This window comes from Lichenostomus cassidix, chromosome Z (assembly GCF_008360975.1).
Source record: "Lichenostomus cassidix isolate B80296 chromosome Z, HeHo_3.0, whole genome shotgun sequence".
Lineage (NCBI taxonomy): Eukaryota > Metazoa > Chordata > Aves > Passeriformes > Meliphagidae > Lichenostomus > Lichenostomus cassidix.
This window is the reverse complement of record NC_139511.1, coordinates 51894834-51911497: the sequence shown is the minus strand read 5'-3', so window position 1 is coordinate 51911497 and position 16664 is coordinate 51894834. Positions and strand designations below refer to the sequence as shown.

At 42.2% G+C, this 16664-nt stretch overlaps 1 protein-coding gene across 3 annotated transcripts in view; it reads left to right on the top strand.

Moving 5' to 3' along the window:
* AP3B1 (adaptor related protein complex 3 subunit beta 1) overlaps positions 1–3006 on the top strand; it is a 157796-nt gene extending 154790 nt beyond the window's left edge. For 2 of the 3 annotated variants that reach the window (XM_085042815.1, XM_085042814.1), the window contains exon 27: positions 2262–3006. In XM_085042815.1, coding sequence (XP_084898941.1) covers positions 2262–2415 — 154 coding nt within the window. In that variant the 3' untranslated portion in view covers positions 2416–3006. The remainder of the gene's footprint in view (positions 1–2261) is intronic. The other variant, XR_014846883.1, reaches the window with a different exon arrangement.
* Positions 3007–16664: the final 13658 nt, after the last annotated feature.

Below are 16664 nucleotides of genomic sequence, written 5' to 3'. Positions count from 1 at the left end.
TTCCAAAGTTCAAGAGCAGCTGTAAACCCACTGTGTGGTTCTCTTCTATACACGCTTTTTTAATGGTGAAATAAGTCACCCTGTTGTGGTCCAATTATTCCTTCACCTAGCAATTCCAGATCCCAGATCGGTGACCATTGAGAGAAGCTGATTAGCTGATGCTAGTTATGCATATGACCACTTCGTGTAAAATTATCTGAGTATCAGGCCCTTTGCGTCTTGCAAACCACATGCAAACTCTCTTTTCATTGATTTTATATGGTTTGTTCAGGGGTATGGAAAAGTACTATTGATCCCCTAAGTGATTCTGCAAATTTACACTTAAAAATATCAGCACAAAACTCCTCTCTGATGCTTTGGACCACCTTGCTTTTCCCAGGATGCTGACTTTGTATCACTTTCAGCTTTTGATAAAAGAGGGTAAAATCAAGCCTCGGGGCTATGAAGCACAGCAGGAGTGCCAACTAGCAACCTATTTATGTGCATACTCAGAGATAATCTGCTTCTGTGTTGTCCCAAGACACAACTGTTAAGTAAATAAAGTGACTAATAAGACTATTGTTTCTATAATTATCCCCCTGTCGAAGTCAACAAGAGAAATAGTCATCTTCTACTTCACAGCATAAATAGATGAAATCATTGATATAACTAGCTAAGTAGGTAATTTTTGTACTAGTAATATTGTTTTATAACCTCCTATTAAAAAGAGAGGTCTTTGAATGTATCTGTAATCTAGACAAAAGAAATAGATTGACCTGTGATGGGTGACATTAGAAAAGTGCCCCATGTTTCCTTAATTAGTATAATGTGTTATGAGATTTTGATATGCTTACTTTAAAAAGAAAAAAAGACAGAAATTACTTCTCGTTTAAAGAGAACCTGCTTCCTGCTTAAGTGGCTAATATTTTAATTAAGTCTGGAGTGAAGTTTTTTGAGTATCTCCTGATAAACTCCCTTCTTTATGTTGATGGTAATTAAACAGATCCCCAAGGGCTTGGCTAGGCGCTTTGCAAGGCCCATGCTAATTGTCAGACAGGAGACACTGACCAGTTGGTTTGCTCTTGAATAGCCCACAGCGTGCTGTCAGCCCAGCAGTTTGATTTTTCTGTATTGTGAGCTGTTGTCAGGGCTAACTGGGTCCTATTGTGGCTGAAGATGTTGCGCAAATTGAGGCAGATGGCTCTGATTCAGACACGTGTCATTCAGAAAGAGGAGAGGAGATTGGCCCTGCAAAGTGGGGTCAGACGGGGTCACAGACCTGCTCTACACTTGTTAGTGTTTTCAAAAGCCCATGTGCAGCAACTTTGTTGTTGAGAAGTAACCAAGGAGGGAGGGGGGAAGCATGGTATGCTCCTTGTGGAAGATGGAAGGATGGAGGCTGTTGCCATCCTCTTGCTTCCTGTCTCCTGGGCCTGGCTCTGCACGCAGAATGAATTAACAGGATTGACAGAAGTTCATTGTGCCTAAAATGGCTTTTCAGTCAATTGTGGTGCTTAAAAGGCTAGTTTTGGTTTTAATTCCATGTAATTAGCGGGTTCTTCATGTCTTGGAATTTAGTAATGGTGCATTAGTCCTAACTTTCATCTATCTGATCGGTTGGTATTTTTTTATTTATTTCCTTTGTAGGATTTTTAATAATTATAAAATGTTTAAAAACATTGGCCGCATTTTTATGATTCTGGAGACAGTTTCACAGGTAGAATTATTTAGTATCTTACTGTCATTTCAAACTGATTGTTTTGTATGTTTATAATTTTGATTAGTTTTAGTTTGAATTAATTTCTGGGATTGGAGGAGGACGTACATTTCAGAAAGTACACTATAGTTTTTTGTAATAGTTCTACTACATTTAACATGGTTGTATTGTCTTTGGGGTACCAAGTAATGGAAATCCTTGCAAAACTCTATACAGCTGTAGTCAGGTTATCAGTGTGCATGATATTGTAGATGAACTGAAGAATCAGTATTTACATTAAAAAATTATTTAAATAAAATTCAGTTTGTACTACTAAATACAAAATTTTGCATGATACTTCTTTGTCCTTCTGAAATGCAAAAATATTTACACAATGCTGCACAAATGATGTTTGAAGAATTTATGGGAGGTTTTATGGTTTATCCCCTGAAATGCATTAATGAATTTAGAAGTATTTTATTATATTTGACCTCTTTAATCTGGCAGAAAGAAACATTAGCAGTCTTCGACCTTAAGATCCTCAGTGATTTTTTCTTTTCTTTTTTATTTTTCCTTTTCCCTCCAGGTTTGCAGCTAAGACTGTGCACAGTGGGTCGCTGATGCTAGTCACAGTGGAGCTGAAGGAGAGCTCTACAGCACAGCTCGTCATAAACACTGAGAAAACTGTGATTGGTTCTGTTCTGCTGCGGGAGCTGAAGCCTGTCCTGTCCCAGGGGTAACCTGCTTACATCTGGACTTCAGAATCTGGCACACAACAAAAGTGCCTGGCATCCACTACTGCTGCCTTTCATTTATAATAATAGCCCTTCCATCTGGCAGTGGGGAAAGAATACACTCTTGACATTCTTGTCTTCTGCTTTAGAATGCTAGTGTGTATCTATCATGTATGCAAGTCCTTTCCTTTTTTTCTGCTTGCTAACCAAAGAACATATATTTTACTGTCAGTTATCTGCGCTTTTAAGTGTATTTCCCATTTGTTCTACCCTATTCCTTTCCTCTCTCTTCCCTTCCCCCTCCACCTTCCTTCCCCATCAGTTTCCCCACCCCCACCATAGTGGACAAATACTAGGTAATAAAGTTTAAGGGAAATCACACTGCTTGAAAACTGAGTTCAGATGGCAGGTGGGCTCCAGCAACATACACAAGTGTGTGGTTCAGAGAGAATTGTGTAAGTGGAAAAACACAGTAAGTTCAGCAAAATGGTGTTTGTTTTCTAGAAATGCTTATAAACCTGAACTCGTCTATTGCTCCTAACTACTGTCATTTTCTCAAACATTTTGTTAAGATGCTAATAAAGTAGTGCCTATGAACAGAGGCTCCCTCTTTCTTGTTTTGGTAGAAAACTGATAACAGACATGCCAGTATTGTATATACCTGGTTAACCAAAGCAAATACAAGCAAGGTGGACACTACATATGCATCAGCCAATTCTTCATGTGAAAGTAGCCAGTGTTGGGCTCCTGTGATAATTGTCTGCTATATGGCTATGTTTTTGTTAACAAACAAAGCCAGCAAGTGCCTATTTTCAAACTGGCCTACTCATAAAATACTGATTGAATTGTTCAAATGAGTATTAAATGAAATACTGATTATTAGATTTTTGCGGCAAATACTGTCATCTAACTTAATGAATAGTTCAGGTCTTTATTTCAAATTCCTTTTTTAAACTAGATTAAAACATCTCCAACTTTATAAAATCAGGGCTTGAGGCAGAGAAAAACTCATAGCCATATCAACTGAGCTAGGCCTGAGAAGACCAACAGCCTTGCAACACTTGGTGTGCCCAATTGCTAGTCAGGTCGCTGATTTTGACCTTCCCTTCTCATTCTGGTTACATGGCAGGAGTGAAGATGAGAGCATTTTCATTTATCAGTTCTCCTTACTTCCAAAATATTTTATCCTAGTAACTCATGCCTTTGCTACAGAGAAGATATTTGAATAGGTGTAACCTTCCTCTGTCACCAGGACTTTTGCATGGTCCTTAGATGCTAACTAGTGCTGTTCTGATTTAGGATGATACAAAATGCTGCTGCTTCAAAAATGTTGCATTACTTCACACTAAATTCTTCTAAAATTTTCTACTAAAATTTGGTAGAAATGAAAGGAGGCTCCCATGTGAAGCAGAGCTTATTGGCAAATTGTTAAGAGAGGTTAGGTTTTTAAGGCATTTATGTTGTGCTTCTGTGAGAAATGTAGTTCTAGAGTTTGCCGGCACCCAAAATGTACTGGTACTTCTCAGAAACAGAAATAAGAATCTTATGCCCTCAACAGAAATGTATATGTTCTTAATCAACATTCACATTATTTTCTGAAGCCCTAATCCTGCAATGAGTTTGCTATTGAATTAGTTTTCAACTGTGATACAAAAGCTATTCAAACAGATGAAAAATGAATCGTTGTGGAAATTACTGTTTTCTCAGAGAAACTGCAGATTGATCTGTAGACAGTCTTTAATATTAAGAACCAGTGAGAAGGTGATGAGGGAAAGGTGCAGAAATAAGCTTCCTGAGAAAAGACTGTGTTATAAAAGCTTTGGCCATGTTTGTAAAGAAGAAAACAAACAATAATCGCTTCTCATACCATAGTATAAATCAAAGAAATGCACATTAATGCTGTGGAAGTCACATACATTGCTGAGTATTTTCTGCCTCCTTAGACTACTTTATACATTTCAGCAGTGAAGTCCAGAAGGGTGTATAATAAGGATAGCTGGGGAGTTTCTGCTAGTAATTTACATTTTTCAGCACTCCAGTGGTTCAATAATGCTTGGTACAAATCTTTGGCTGATCCTAGAATGGCATTGTTTGGAAGTGGACCCTGAAGATCATCTAGTTTCAACCCACCTGCCATGGAACAGGACACATTTCATTAGACCAGGTTGTTCAGAGGCCTGTTGAACATGGCTTTGAACACTTGCAGGGATGGAGCATCCACAATTTCTCTGGGCAACCTGTGTCTCACCACCTTCACAGTAAAGAATTATTTTGTAATATCTGATGTAAACGTACTCTCTTTCAGTTTAAACCCATTCCCCCTTGTCCTGTCACTACATGCCATTGTAGTGTAGTGCTTCCATTTTTTCCAGACTGAACAATCCCAATTCTCTTAGTCTTTGCCCTCTGCTCCAGCCCTCTGATCATCTTGGTGACCTTCCCTGGACTCACTCCAACAGGTCCATGTCCTTCCTGTGCAGGAACCCCAGAGCTAGACACAGCACTGCAGGTGGGGTCTCAGAGGGGCAGAATCCCCTCCCTTGCCCTGCTGCCCACACAGCTTTGGACGCAGCCCAGGACAGGTTTGGCTTTCTGGGCTGTGAGTGCTCATGGCTGGGTCATATCCAGCCTCTCACCCCCAGCACCCCCAGGTCCTTCCCAGCAGGACTGCCCTGATCTGTCCATCCCTCAGCCTGTGTTGGTACCAGAGATTGCCCCAATACAAGGGCAGCATTTTGTACTCAGCCTTATTGAACCTTATGAGTTTCCCAGGAACTCTTTCCTAGAGCTTGTCCAGGTCCCTCTGGATGGTATCAGGTGCATTCAGTTTGGTGTCATCTGCAAATCTACTGAGGGTTCACTCGATCTTTATGTCATTAATGAAGGTACCAAATTACCACTGGTCCCAGTACGGACTCCTGAGAGACACCACTTGTCACTGAAGTCCATTGGGACTGAGCCATTGGCCACGGCCCGCTGGATGTGACAATCCAGCCAGTTCCTAATCCACCTAACAGTCCATGAAATCCCTCCCTCCAATGTGGAGAGAATATTGTGGAGGATTGTGTCAAAGTCCAGATAAATAACATCTGTAACCCCTTCCTTGTCCACTGATGCAGTCACCCCATCATAGAAAGCCACTGGGTTGGTCATATAGGACTTGTCCTTCCTGCAGCCATGTTGGCTGTCCCAAATCATCTCTCTGTCCTCCACGTGCCTTAGAACAGTTTCTAGGAGGATCTGTTCATCAATTTCCCAGGCACAGAGGAGAGGCTGACAGGTCAGTAGTTCCCAGGGCCCTCCTTTCTTCCTTTCTTCAAGATGGATACCATAGTTCCACTTTTCCGGTTACCTGGGACTTGCCCTGAGTGCCATGACTTTTCAGGTATCATGGAGAGTGGCTTGGCAGCTATATCAACCAATTCCCTCAGGACTCTGGGTTGCATCTCTTTGGGCACATTCATGTTCCTCAGATGGTCATGAACCTGATGTTCTCTGACAGTGGGAGGGACTTTGCTCTCCCAGTCCTCATCCTGTTATCCCTCCAGTCAAGAGGTAGGAAGAGTTTCCCACTGAAGGCTGAAGCAAAAGTTGTTAAGTACCTCAGCCTTCTTGTCTGTACTTACCTATTCCAAGCATTGTTTATCAGGATCTATCACATCTTTGACCTTCCCTTTTCTGGTTAATGTACCTGTAAAAGCCCTTCCCGTTATTCTTTGTGTCCCTTGCCAGCTTCAGTTCCAGTCTGGCTGCCTTGGCCTTCCTCACCCCCTCCCTACACAACTGTGCTTCATCTCTAAACTCTTCCTAGGTCACCTGTCCTTGTTTCCACTGCCTCTGCATTTGCTTCTTTCCCTTTATTTTGACAAGCACATTCCTACTCAGCCACGCCTGTCTCTTGCCTTCCTTGTCTGATTCCTTGCTCCTGCAGATTGCCACCTCTTGCACTCTATAGAAAACTTCCTTAAAGATCTGCCAGCTCTCTTCTAGTCCCTTGTCCCTGAGGACAGGGGATCCCCTGTCAGGGGATCCCACTGACCATTTTCCCAAAGAGCTGGAAGTCTGCTTCCCTAAAGTTCAAGGGCCTGACTTTCATTCCTTACCTGACCCCATCAGAACTGCTCACTCTGCCAATGCATGATCCCTGCAGCCCAGGCTGCCTCCAATCTTGATGTCCCAGTGAGTTCACCTGCACTGGTGACCAACAGATCCAGTAACATCTTCCCTCTGGCAGGGCTGTCTATCACCTGGGCCACAAAGTTATCCTCCACACAGTCTAGGAGTCTCCTGGATTGCCTCCAGCTCTCCGAGCTACTTTCCCAACACCTGCTGGGGTGGTTGGGTTCCCCCAGCAGGACAAGACCCTGTGGGGGTAATGCTTCCTGTGGCTGGAGCAGGAAGGTTCTGTGAACAGGTTCCCCTTGGCCAGGCAGCTGTAGCAAACCCCAACCACCAAGGTTCCCTTTGCTGCCTTGGTCTCTGACTTACCTACAGGCTTTCCACCTGCTCATGGGTATTCTTCAGAGACAGCTCTTCACACTGCCTATTTTTTGGCTTGTAGCAGCATTTGCAGACACATGAAAAAGTAATAGCTTTTAGTGGTCCATGTCCTCAACAAGTTCGGGTACCCTCTTGGCAGCATCATAGATCTTAGTCCCTGGTCATCAGCATACCTCTTGTGACTATGTCAGGCCAGTGTGATACTGTGATTTGAAAATTAATGCTGCCTTCTTCAAATAGTCATTTGGAGATAAGGTTTATTTAAGGATAGATCTTTAAATGGCAATATATCTCTTCATGTGTTAAATCTCCACTTTTCAGGAATCTAAACAGAGGCATGTGTACATTTCTTACATGAGCACTGGAAGTTGAACTCAGTTGTAATTCAGCCAGTACCAGTACTTAACAATAGGTTCTTAGTTTTGCTAAATATAATTTTTACTTACTTTCGTCCATACTTTTCATCATTTGTACAGGCATATTAAAGGTTGATGCCTAGTCTAAATTGAAATCTAAAATACACTTTGGAGTGGTTTGTTTGAACCAGGTAGCAGCAGCTCCTACCTCTGTGGGCAGGCTGTTGAGTCAGGAGCTGCACACTGAGAGCCACCTGGCTGCAGCAAGGATCCAAGCCTGGGCAGCCTTGGAATATGCCTGCATGCACAGCTTGGGACACAGGAGCCAGGCTAAAGCATAGTACTGCTTTAGCATAGTACTCAGGGCTGGTGAGGTGCGTTTTGCTCAGATGGGTAGCAATCGTGTCAAGGTCTGGTTTAAGGCGTGGGAGGTGAGGTTTCATATGTTGCAAGGTAGCAAGGAGCAGCAAGGTTTCACATGCAATAATCTGTAGAAACATAGGAAGAACAATAACTACCAACTCAAGTACCTTACCATAAAGAGGAAATTTGGGTAAAATTTTATTAACTTTAATCATGCTGAAGATAGTGAACCTCAAAAAGACTGCAAAATCATTGTGGTCTAGTACAAGCTATAAGACTAGCGCTGGTAACTGAATTGAAGAATTATGCAGCAAGAGCAAGGACAAACAGATAAGAAAGTTTGTGCATAGTGAGAAAATGATAGTTTACCTTTTGTTTGCTGCTTGGTTGTTTCTACAGGCACACACATATTCCCCTTAGTGAATAGTAAGGGGGTTCTTTTTTTTCTTTCTTTTTAAATTTTTTTTCCTTTTCTTTTTAACAACTAAACTTTCAAATTCAGTTATTCCAAAATAAACCATTTTGGAAGGGTGCAAGGAAGAATAGTTTTGTTACTGCTGATGGCAGACTATAAACGTAGGTTTGATGCATGACAGTAAAAATAACGTAATTTTTTCCTCTTATTTTCCTTTGACATTTTTTGATGTTGTATAAAAGGGCAATGTATTTTTTTCCCTTTATACACTGCTTTAATTCTAATAATTAATTTCTAAAGAAAAATAGCAGAAATAAAAATGGGTCTGAAGCTGGGAACAAAATAATGGAAGCTATAAATAGAACAGTATATGAAAGGATAGGAGAAATTATGGAAATGTTTTTAGAACAGGGACATAATACAGTATGAGAAATAATGAATTACATAGAAAAGATGAATTGAGCTTTCCTGATGATCTTTTCTACTAACTCAGGAGTAAGGTGACATTTTGCAACATTTTCCAAACCAATATGTTTAAATTGGAGGAAGGCATTTACTCTTTCCCCCCTGTTTTTAAACACAATATGTACTTAAATTCTGGTCATTCACTGTCACAAGTCACTATGATGTTTACTGAAAGTGGAATAAAACTGGAAAGGTACATTAGCAAAGAAATATACAGATATATATTGGGCAGGATACAAAAACCCAAGGTCTCTAAATTCCCTTCATCTGAGCCTTTGGGCTAATTACTGGTATTTGGTGATAGGATGAAATCCTTTTGCACACTTTGCTTTGCAATGGTCCATTACCATAAGTAGTGTTAATTCCTTTTTTTTAAAATTATTAAATTACTGAACTGCCTGGTTTTGCATACAATATCTTATATGCTTGAATTAATTTTAACTTAACACTTAAAAGCCCTAACATGGATTCTGCTAAGCAATGTACAGGTAAGTTAAATCCTCCCAAGCCCTCATCTGACTTTCAGTGTGTGCCTGAGATAAGCACATGATGATTGGACTCTGTTCCCTTCTTTTTCCGGCAGTTTATTTTTCTCCCTTCCACACGTTTTTGTTTGTTTTAATATAAAGTGTAGAATTGTTTAACACTTAGGTGTTATAGTAAATGTTTTGTGGTTCAGAAACCATGCTTTGCTATGTTTACAATGTGGTTTGATTGCTGATAGGACCCTTTGTGCACAACCCTTCGTGATAAAAGCAACAATTCTGCTGTCTTCCCCTTAGCTGGTATAGTTGTGCTTTATGTAGCACAGTCCAGTGAACCTGTTTGGAAGAGAAAGAGATTGTGAATTCCACTGCATTTCCAGTCCCACAGATAACTAGTTTTGCCTGAGAAGGTGCAAGGTGAATTACTCTTCAATGGCTGGTAACTCTGAGCCCCTGCTCTGACTGCAGTACTGCAAATCCCAATCTGCTTAAATTGTTGTGTACATTCTGGTGCATTTATCTTGCCAGAGAGGCAAGATTCATATTGCCCAGAGAGGCTGTGAATGCCCCATCCCTGGAAGTGTTCAAGGCCAGATTGGATGGGGCCCTGAGTAGCCTTGTCTAGTGAATGACATCCCTGCCCTTAGGGGAGGGGTTGGAATAGATGGTATTTAAGGTCCCTTCCAACACAAAATATTCCATGATTCTGTGATCTTTACATATAGTATTATTTTAAACTCCATTTTTTTCTGTCATACATGTCTAGAGGAAAGGGCAAAAGTGAGTTTTCCTGGCTTCCATTGCTGCTTCTCCAGTCCTCTCCAGGTCTCAAGCTGCTCCCATCCTGCTCCTGTTGATTTGCCTCCTCCTTTGCCCATCTTTCAAGTCATGGCTTTCAGAGAACAGAGAAGGTGATTCTGACCTTAGCACCATCTCATGGAGCATACGTGTTGTGAGTTGCCACCCACATCTTCCTACACCCCTCTGGCTCAACCCAAACCTGTGCTCCTCCTTGATGGGAAGGATTTAGACTACGCCTAGCAAAACCAGCTGACAAGTCATGCTTCTTGTTCAGGAAAGAACTGGAGCTGTTGGCACACTTAGGTCCTGGACACCTTTCCATCCTGTGAAAACACTGATGGATTCTGGACACGTGGTGGGAAGGTAGTGAAAGGCCTTCTCTTGTAGCAGCCATGACTGGCAGGTGTTCAGCCACTTGCCATGGTAAATTTAGGAGGGGAACAAGCACCCTGGTGCCTCCAGCCACCCTGCAGAGCTTCAGCCATGTCTTGGAGCATGGGACACACACCAGCTTGGGCTCACAGCAGCACCCTAAGCCCAGCATCTGCAGCAGAGCAGGCAAGGGAGGTGCAGGGAAGGCAGGACCTTTCAGAGGGAGCATCAGCTCTTCTCCTTCTGTAGCTCACCTGCTGGGGGGCGTTCAAGGCTGAGCAGCCTTCCTCTGTCTGAGGCCTCCCTGTTGGGACAGCTTCCACTCTTGGAGACCCTGACAGACCCCACCTGCAGCTCCACAAGGGGTAGCTGGCTCTGCCCTGGGTCACTGCAGACCCTCTGATCTCCTAAATGGTGCCCAGGGAATTCCTTGTGTGTAACAGGGCACCTTGCTGCAGTGGGGCATTTCCCTCTCTTTGCAGATGGTGTTTAACACCATGGAATCATTTGATCCTGTAGTAACTATTATCTCCTATAATTTTCTTTTTGGTTTTACCTAATTTTATATATTTGTTTGAGGATTTTTAGGCACCTGGTTGCTCTCTGCACACACTGGCAGTGCACAACATGCCAGGACTTGCTGAATCCTATTTGAAAAGTGAATGTCTGAAATGTCAGTTATGAGGGGGGTAGAAGAGAAGATCAATTCAGTTGTTTCTTTAGACATTTTTTTCAATACTGCCAAAAATACAGGAACCCATCCCACGTCATACCAGTAATTCCTCCCTCAGCTGTCCTTCTATATGTTTGCAGATGCATCCCCAAAAGCAAACCAGCAGGATTGTTTGGGTTTAAAAACCCCACAACCTTTTCTATGAGGCAGCAGTGTTTTGAATGGATTTGGGGTTGATTTTGGTGATCAGATAATTTCATTTATATGGTTTGGAGTGTAGCCCGACAGACATTAGGATTTGACACAGCTAGGAGGGTGAGGCAAAGTGTAGTCCCTTCCTTTTCCTCTTGCCCTTACTGTGAGTGGGTCAGCACTACACTAGAACAGCGCCAAAGTGGATACTTTTATCAGAAAACAAAAAGGGCCTCTCTTTGATTCGGAGTCCAAAAGTAAATGTACTGCTTCATATGGATCTGTGGGCCTCTGCCTGTGCCTGGCTTTGGGCAAAGTTAGTTGGTGGCTCAGCTTCACATAATTGAAAGTCATTCTGATTTCTGCACCGTTGTGTAATTGCTCGAAAAAACATGTTATTTGATGATTAAGATTCTGGAGTGAATTGTGTTCTTTTGGGTTCTTGCACTGTTTCTCCATCAGGGACTTGGTTTCAGTGGTGTGCAGCTGCTGGAGTTGATTTACAGTGCTGCGGCTGTGGCTAGTCATAAATAAATCCTCTTATATAGTTGTTATGAACACCTGTTAGATCATCTGTCAGCAAAGCGCTGTTCACATTTATCATGGTGTGGTAGTTATTTTACCTCAATCCATTTCCGACTGACTCGGCCTCCATCACTGGATTACTATTACCACACCATAATCGCTCGTTTCCACTCCATGTTACAACTTGCAGATAAAAGATTTCACTACTTGGCCAAATTTCATAAATAAAGGAGCAGTTCAGTGCAGTAAAAGTTTATTTTTGTCATCATTTGTCACCCCATTATTCTATAAATCAAATGGAATAGCGCTATTGCTAGCTCAGGCGTTGCTGTCAGCCCCAGGCATGGAAATGGTCCGTTTCTTCATTTTAGATGAGATGACATGTCTTTCAGACTTAACTGGCTTATGGCTTTGTTTCACCCATTTTATTTTATCGGCCCTTCAGAAAAATCCTTGGGGACCGGAGAGACTAAAGAAGTAAAATGGAATCAGAAAACACAGTAAAACATGCTGCTTTAGCTGTGTTACGTACATTTCCCTCCCCCGCAATCATTCATTTACTAACTCCTCTGCAAAAATAATGGATCTAGAGATAAACAGCCCCTCAATGCATTCTCCAGCTTTACGCAGATTTTATTGTTCATGTCAAACCCTGGGTATGAAAGGGCTCTGGAGAGGATGCTACAAAGTCCTGCTAATGCTTCTGCTCCTAAATGGACTTCCAAACTGCTCTGGGATTGCACTGAGGGATTGTGGTTTTTTTCAAAGGTCTGTGCTGATGACTTGCATTTTGGGGCCTGAACCATCTGATAATGCTGTGCTCTGCCTTGCTACACAGCTTCACAACCAAAACCTTCATGTCTTCCCAGGCACAGCCTTCACAGAAATGCTGTTTGCTTTTTCTGGTTTTTCAATAATTTCCTAACTCTATCTATTAAATCTGTACCTTGGTCATGCCTTATTTTTGGCTCTGTGTCTGTTACAGATGTTTGGGGTTTTCTCGATTTATTGAGAAGGAGATGAATCTTAGACTAAATTTTGAAGAAAGCAATATTCTTTGGTTTAAAAAGAGCCAGATAGGATGATGATAAAGAGATGGGGTAATAGAAAAGGGTTTATAGTTGATATTATACTTCTGAGTTGGTTCTAATTCAAGTTACATTCTTCATAGTCATTATGTAGCTCATAAATTCAATAAAGTGTTTTACTATTACTATAAAAATGACAGGAGGGGGGTTTTATGTTGTAAGTTTCGTTAGTTGCTCTTCCTGTTTTATGTTGAAGTTCTCAGGCCGTTATGTCATTAAACTCCTTGGAGTCTGAAGGGCTCAGGCCTCTCTGGTCCTTATTGCTGGTGCACAGCCTGCTGTGGGGCAAATGTCTGTGCAACCAGTCTCTGTCCACTGCCACTTTCCTTGTCAATGACTCTCTTTGGTTCCATTTTGTGTTTGTTTTTTATTCAGAAGTTCAGATACCTGCCTTTATGAGGAGGCAATTGGAGTTTCGGGGTGGCTGTGGCCCCACTTTGGATTCTGAGCTCTGAACATCAGCTCTCAACTCTGGCTGAGCCACTCATGTGAAAATGGCCAAACCCTCTTATTGTGTTGGGTCTCAGATGGCTGTGGGAAGAGGCTGCTCCCAAAGAGGAATGCTGCACTATGAAAATAAAATTACTTAAGAGAGTTCACCCTATCTTTTGCTTCCCAGAGACATTTTCTGTGACTTTTCTCCAACTACTCTTGTTGTAAAATTGGGCACATGTCTAGGTTTGAGATTCTTTTTCAGTTTGTCTTGGTGCAAACACTCACACACACAGCCTTGAATATTTGCTGTTAAGATCTCTGAAGGCAAATCCAGGAAGGGTTTTGCTTTTTCGTCGATGGGGGAGATGAATTTTTTTCAAAGGCATTGTATAATTTCTGTTATTTCTTCTTCATTAGGGGACAGAAGTATTGAGTATCTGACCCTGGAGCCTTTGCTTTCTCCAGATGTTTTCTTTGCACACAAATAATCTGCATGAAAACAGCAACTGCTAATTCAGTGGCCAAAGTGCATCAGGACCCTAATCTAAAACCTCCCAATCCATCCAGCTGTCTGGCATTTGCTATTATAGGGCACCAACAGAGAAATGAGGCTGTGGCTTTATCACTGCACCCTGGGTGACAACTTGATTTTCTGCTTTCACCGCAGGCAGCAGCAGCCCAACATGATGGGGCTGTTAATTTGTGCATTTCATGGTGTCTGTCAGGGGGCCGGGAGAGGAGGGTTTCAGGGGAAGGGAATGGAGCATGTCCCAGCCTCGGAAGCACCTGTCTGCATTGACGGCACAGAGCACTTCTTATTAGCGTGCAGGTCTCTAAATGCAGCCCCGGGATGACAGCCTGGCATTCCCAGCACCCACACAGTGTGACAGGCGCAGGCAGCCGGTCCCATTGTTTGCCCTTGATGAGCATGTCATTAATGGAAATGGAAGAAAGTGAGGGCCACATCAGTATTCAAATAGCCTCCATCCTCTCTGCCATTCAGCCGCGTGGCTCAGGCGGCTGCAGATTTCCTTCAGCAGCGCCACTTACACGTTTTCACAGATTTATTCTCATTGCATACAAATCCCCTCCATGTGGCTCTGGCCCCATGCCCCCCCATTCCCCTCACATGCACAAACGTTCTCCAGCATCATCTGATCCACCAAAAATAAAGCGAGTGTTCTTTCTCTTCCTCCCTGTTTCATGAATTGCTTAAGTACCATCACCAAATATTTGCTATTTACAGTCCACAAAATGGAAGGTGCTTTTTATATAAACTTGAAATATCAAGCAAGGGGCTGATGTATTGTTTGTAATGTTCCTGCTCGCTCACAAGCAGCTGTTGATGCTTGTCTGAGTGACCTCTTTCTCTGCAATACATTGTGATATATTTGGGTTGGAACATTTCACCTGCTGATAGAAACATACCTGGTAGGTAAGAAGTAAGAGGATTGCAGGCAGAGGAGAAATAACTAAAAAAATCTATATGCCTCCTAAATGACAGTATTACTGGAAACATCATTAAAGTCATGCTGTTCTCTCTCAAAACCTTTTTTCAAAGTTCTGTGCTTTAACAATAGCCAGACCACGGATACCTGGAGACTAATACCCACCTCACTGGGGTACACCACCTTAGGCTGCCAGTACCCCTTTGATCTTGCATGTACAGTGTAATCTCTTTGGGGGCAGGTGGTGTGTTTGCCTTCTGTATTTTTATAGCATAGACCAGGGCAGAATGCAGGTTGATGATTAGTGCTCCTAAGCAGTCCTGCAAAACAAGTAACCCTGTGTTACACCGCTGGTATGAAGAACGTATCTTGAACACACTGGCATCTGGCCAGATCTTAAATGTATGTTTTTGTGCTTTAGATTTGTGTTAGCCTGTTTCTGTAATAATATAATTAGTGCTCACAGGGGAGGCTATTGACACTACCACCAGGATCAGTTTGCTCTTTGCAGTATTTCCAAATCATTCTCGTTACACATCCAGCTTGCAGGTTGGATGTGGTACCCCTTGCCTTTTGTCTTCTCTTGTCCTCTCCAGCCAGTGATTTAACCTCAAAAGTAAGGCTCTCTCCACTAATAAAAGCCTGGAGCCAAAAATGAATGAACACTGCTGGGAGATTTCCAAACCTTGGAACATTTTGTAGCCCTGTTTAACCCGAAGCAGTGTTGGAGAAAGTCAGCCCAGAGGTTTTTGCATTTGTCAGTTCCAAAACTACATAGCAGAAGCACAGCTGTTACAAAACATTTTGATAAGCAAAACCACTGCTACCTCACGTTGTCCTTCCTCACACTCCTTCCAGTATGCTCTAGATTCAGAAATCCTCCTGCCATTCAGACAGCATTGTGTCTTGGATGCTTTTGCCCTAATGGGTGCTTTCCTTCCACTGGTGGGGAATGCCCCAGCACTATGTTCCCTGAAGCCTGGGTCCTGGAACCAGTGCAGTAGTGTCATCCATCTGGTTTTGGCTGTTGTAAGAATAGACTCCATGGGGTTTAGTTATGGGGATAAAAATAGGGACAAGAGATCTCTAAAGATGAGTTTTAGAATGTGAGGGTTTATTGCAAAAGAGCATGAGCGTGAGAGGCCTGCTGGGCTGCAAGACGCAGCCCAAAGCAGGCCAGAGAAAAGAGAGAGAGAGAGAGAGAGAGCAGAAAGAGAGTAAAAGAGAGTAAAAGAGAGCGATTTGCTGTTTACAATGCAATAAATCATCTTCTCTGTTGAATATTCTAATTCCCTTTAACCAATCTAAGACAAGCTACAAACTCTACAGCATTTACGTACAACCTATAAGAATCATCACATTACCATACAGGGTCATGTTTCAAACCTTAAAAAACTGCTTTTTGGGATCTCTCCCAGGCAGGTAGGGTCTGCTCTGACCTTTGGACTTGCCTGGGCAGAGGGCATTGTTCTATCAAGAAGGGGGATTACCTTCCGTGGCAATACCACTGTTTTTTAATTACTCTGCAACTTGAACCTTGTCTTCATTTCAATCTCACTCATATTTTCCATATCCTCAGCATCTTTTGCAAGGTAATCATATCTATAAGGCTTTCCTATTTCATCTTCCCCAACAGGCTGTGGTCTCTTAGAGAAGGATAGTGAAATGTTTGGGTTGCCGCTTAGATGCCGAAGGTGCGTCCCAGCATGATGACCTTAGTGAACATGGCTGCCTTCTTTTGTCTTGGCTCCTGCTACTTGCCCTGCTCTTCTTTCTTTTGCTGACCACTTTGGATTGCAGAATACAGGTGGGGTTTCACCTTTCTGTACTTTGTGCAATAGCACTCTGATTTCAGTAGGAACCTCTAGGTGTTGCTGTGATATAAATAATAATTGTCTCTGGGCATTAATTCAAAGAGGGCAGTTGAAGTTGAGTGAGATCAAGAGAAGAAACCTGTACATTCTCTTGTTTAGAGTGATTAATAATTTCTGCTTAGTTTAATAATTCAAAATATTGCAGAAACTGAATTTTATCAAGCTGCTTTCAGCTCAAATTAAAACAAAAAAAAAAAGAAAGGCTTCTTTATTGTTTCCATTGGCAAGCACCCAGAGACCAGTCTTTCTCCACCAGAAATGTA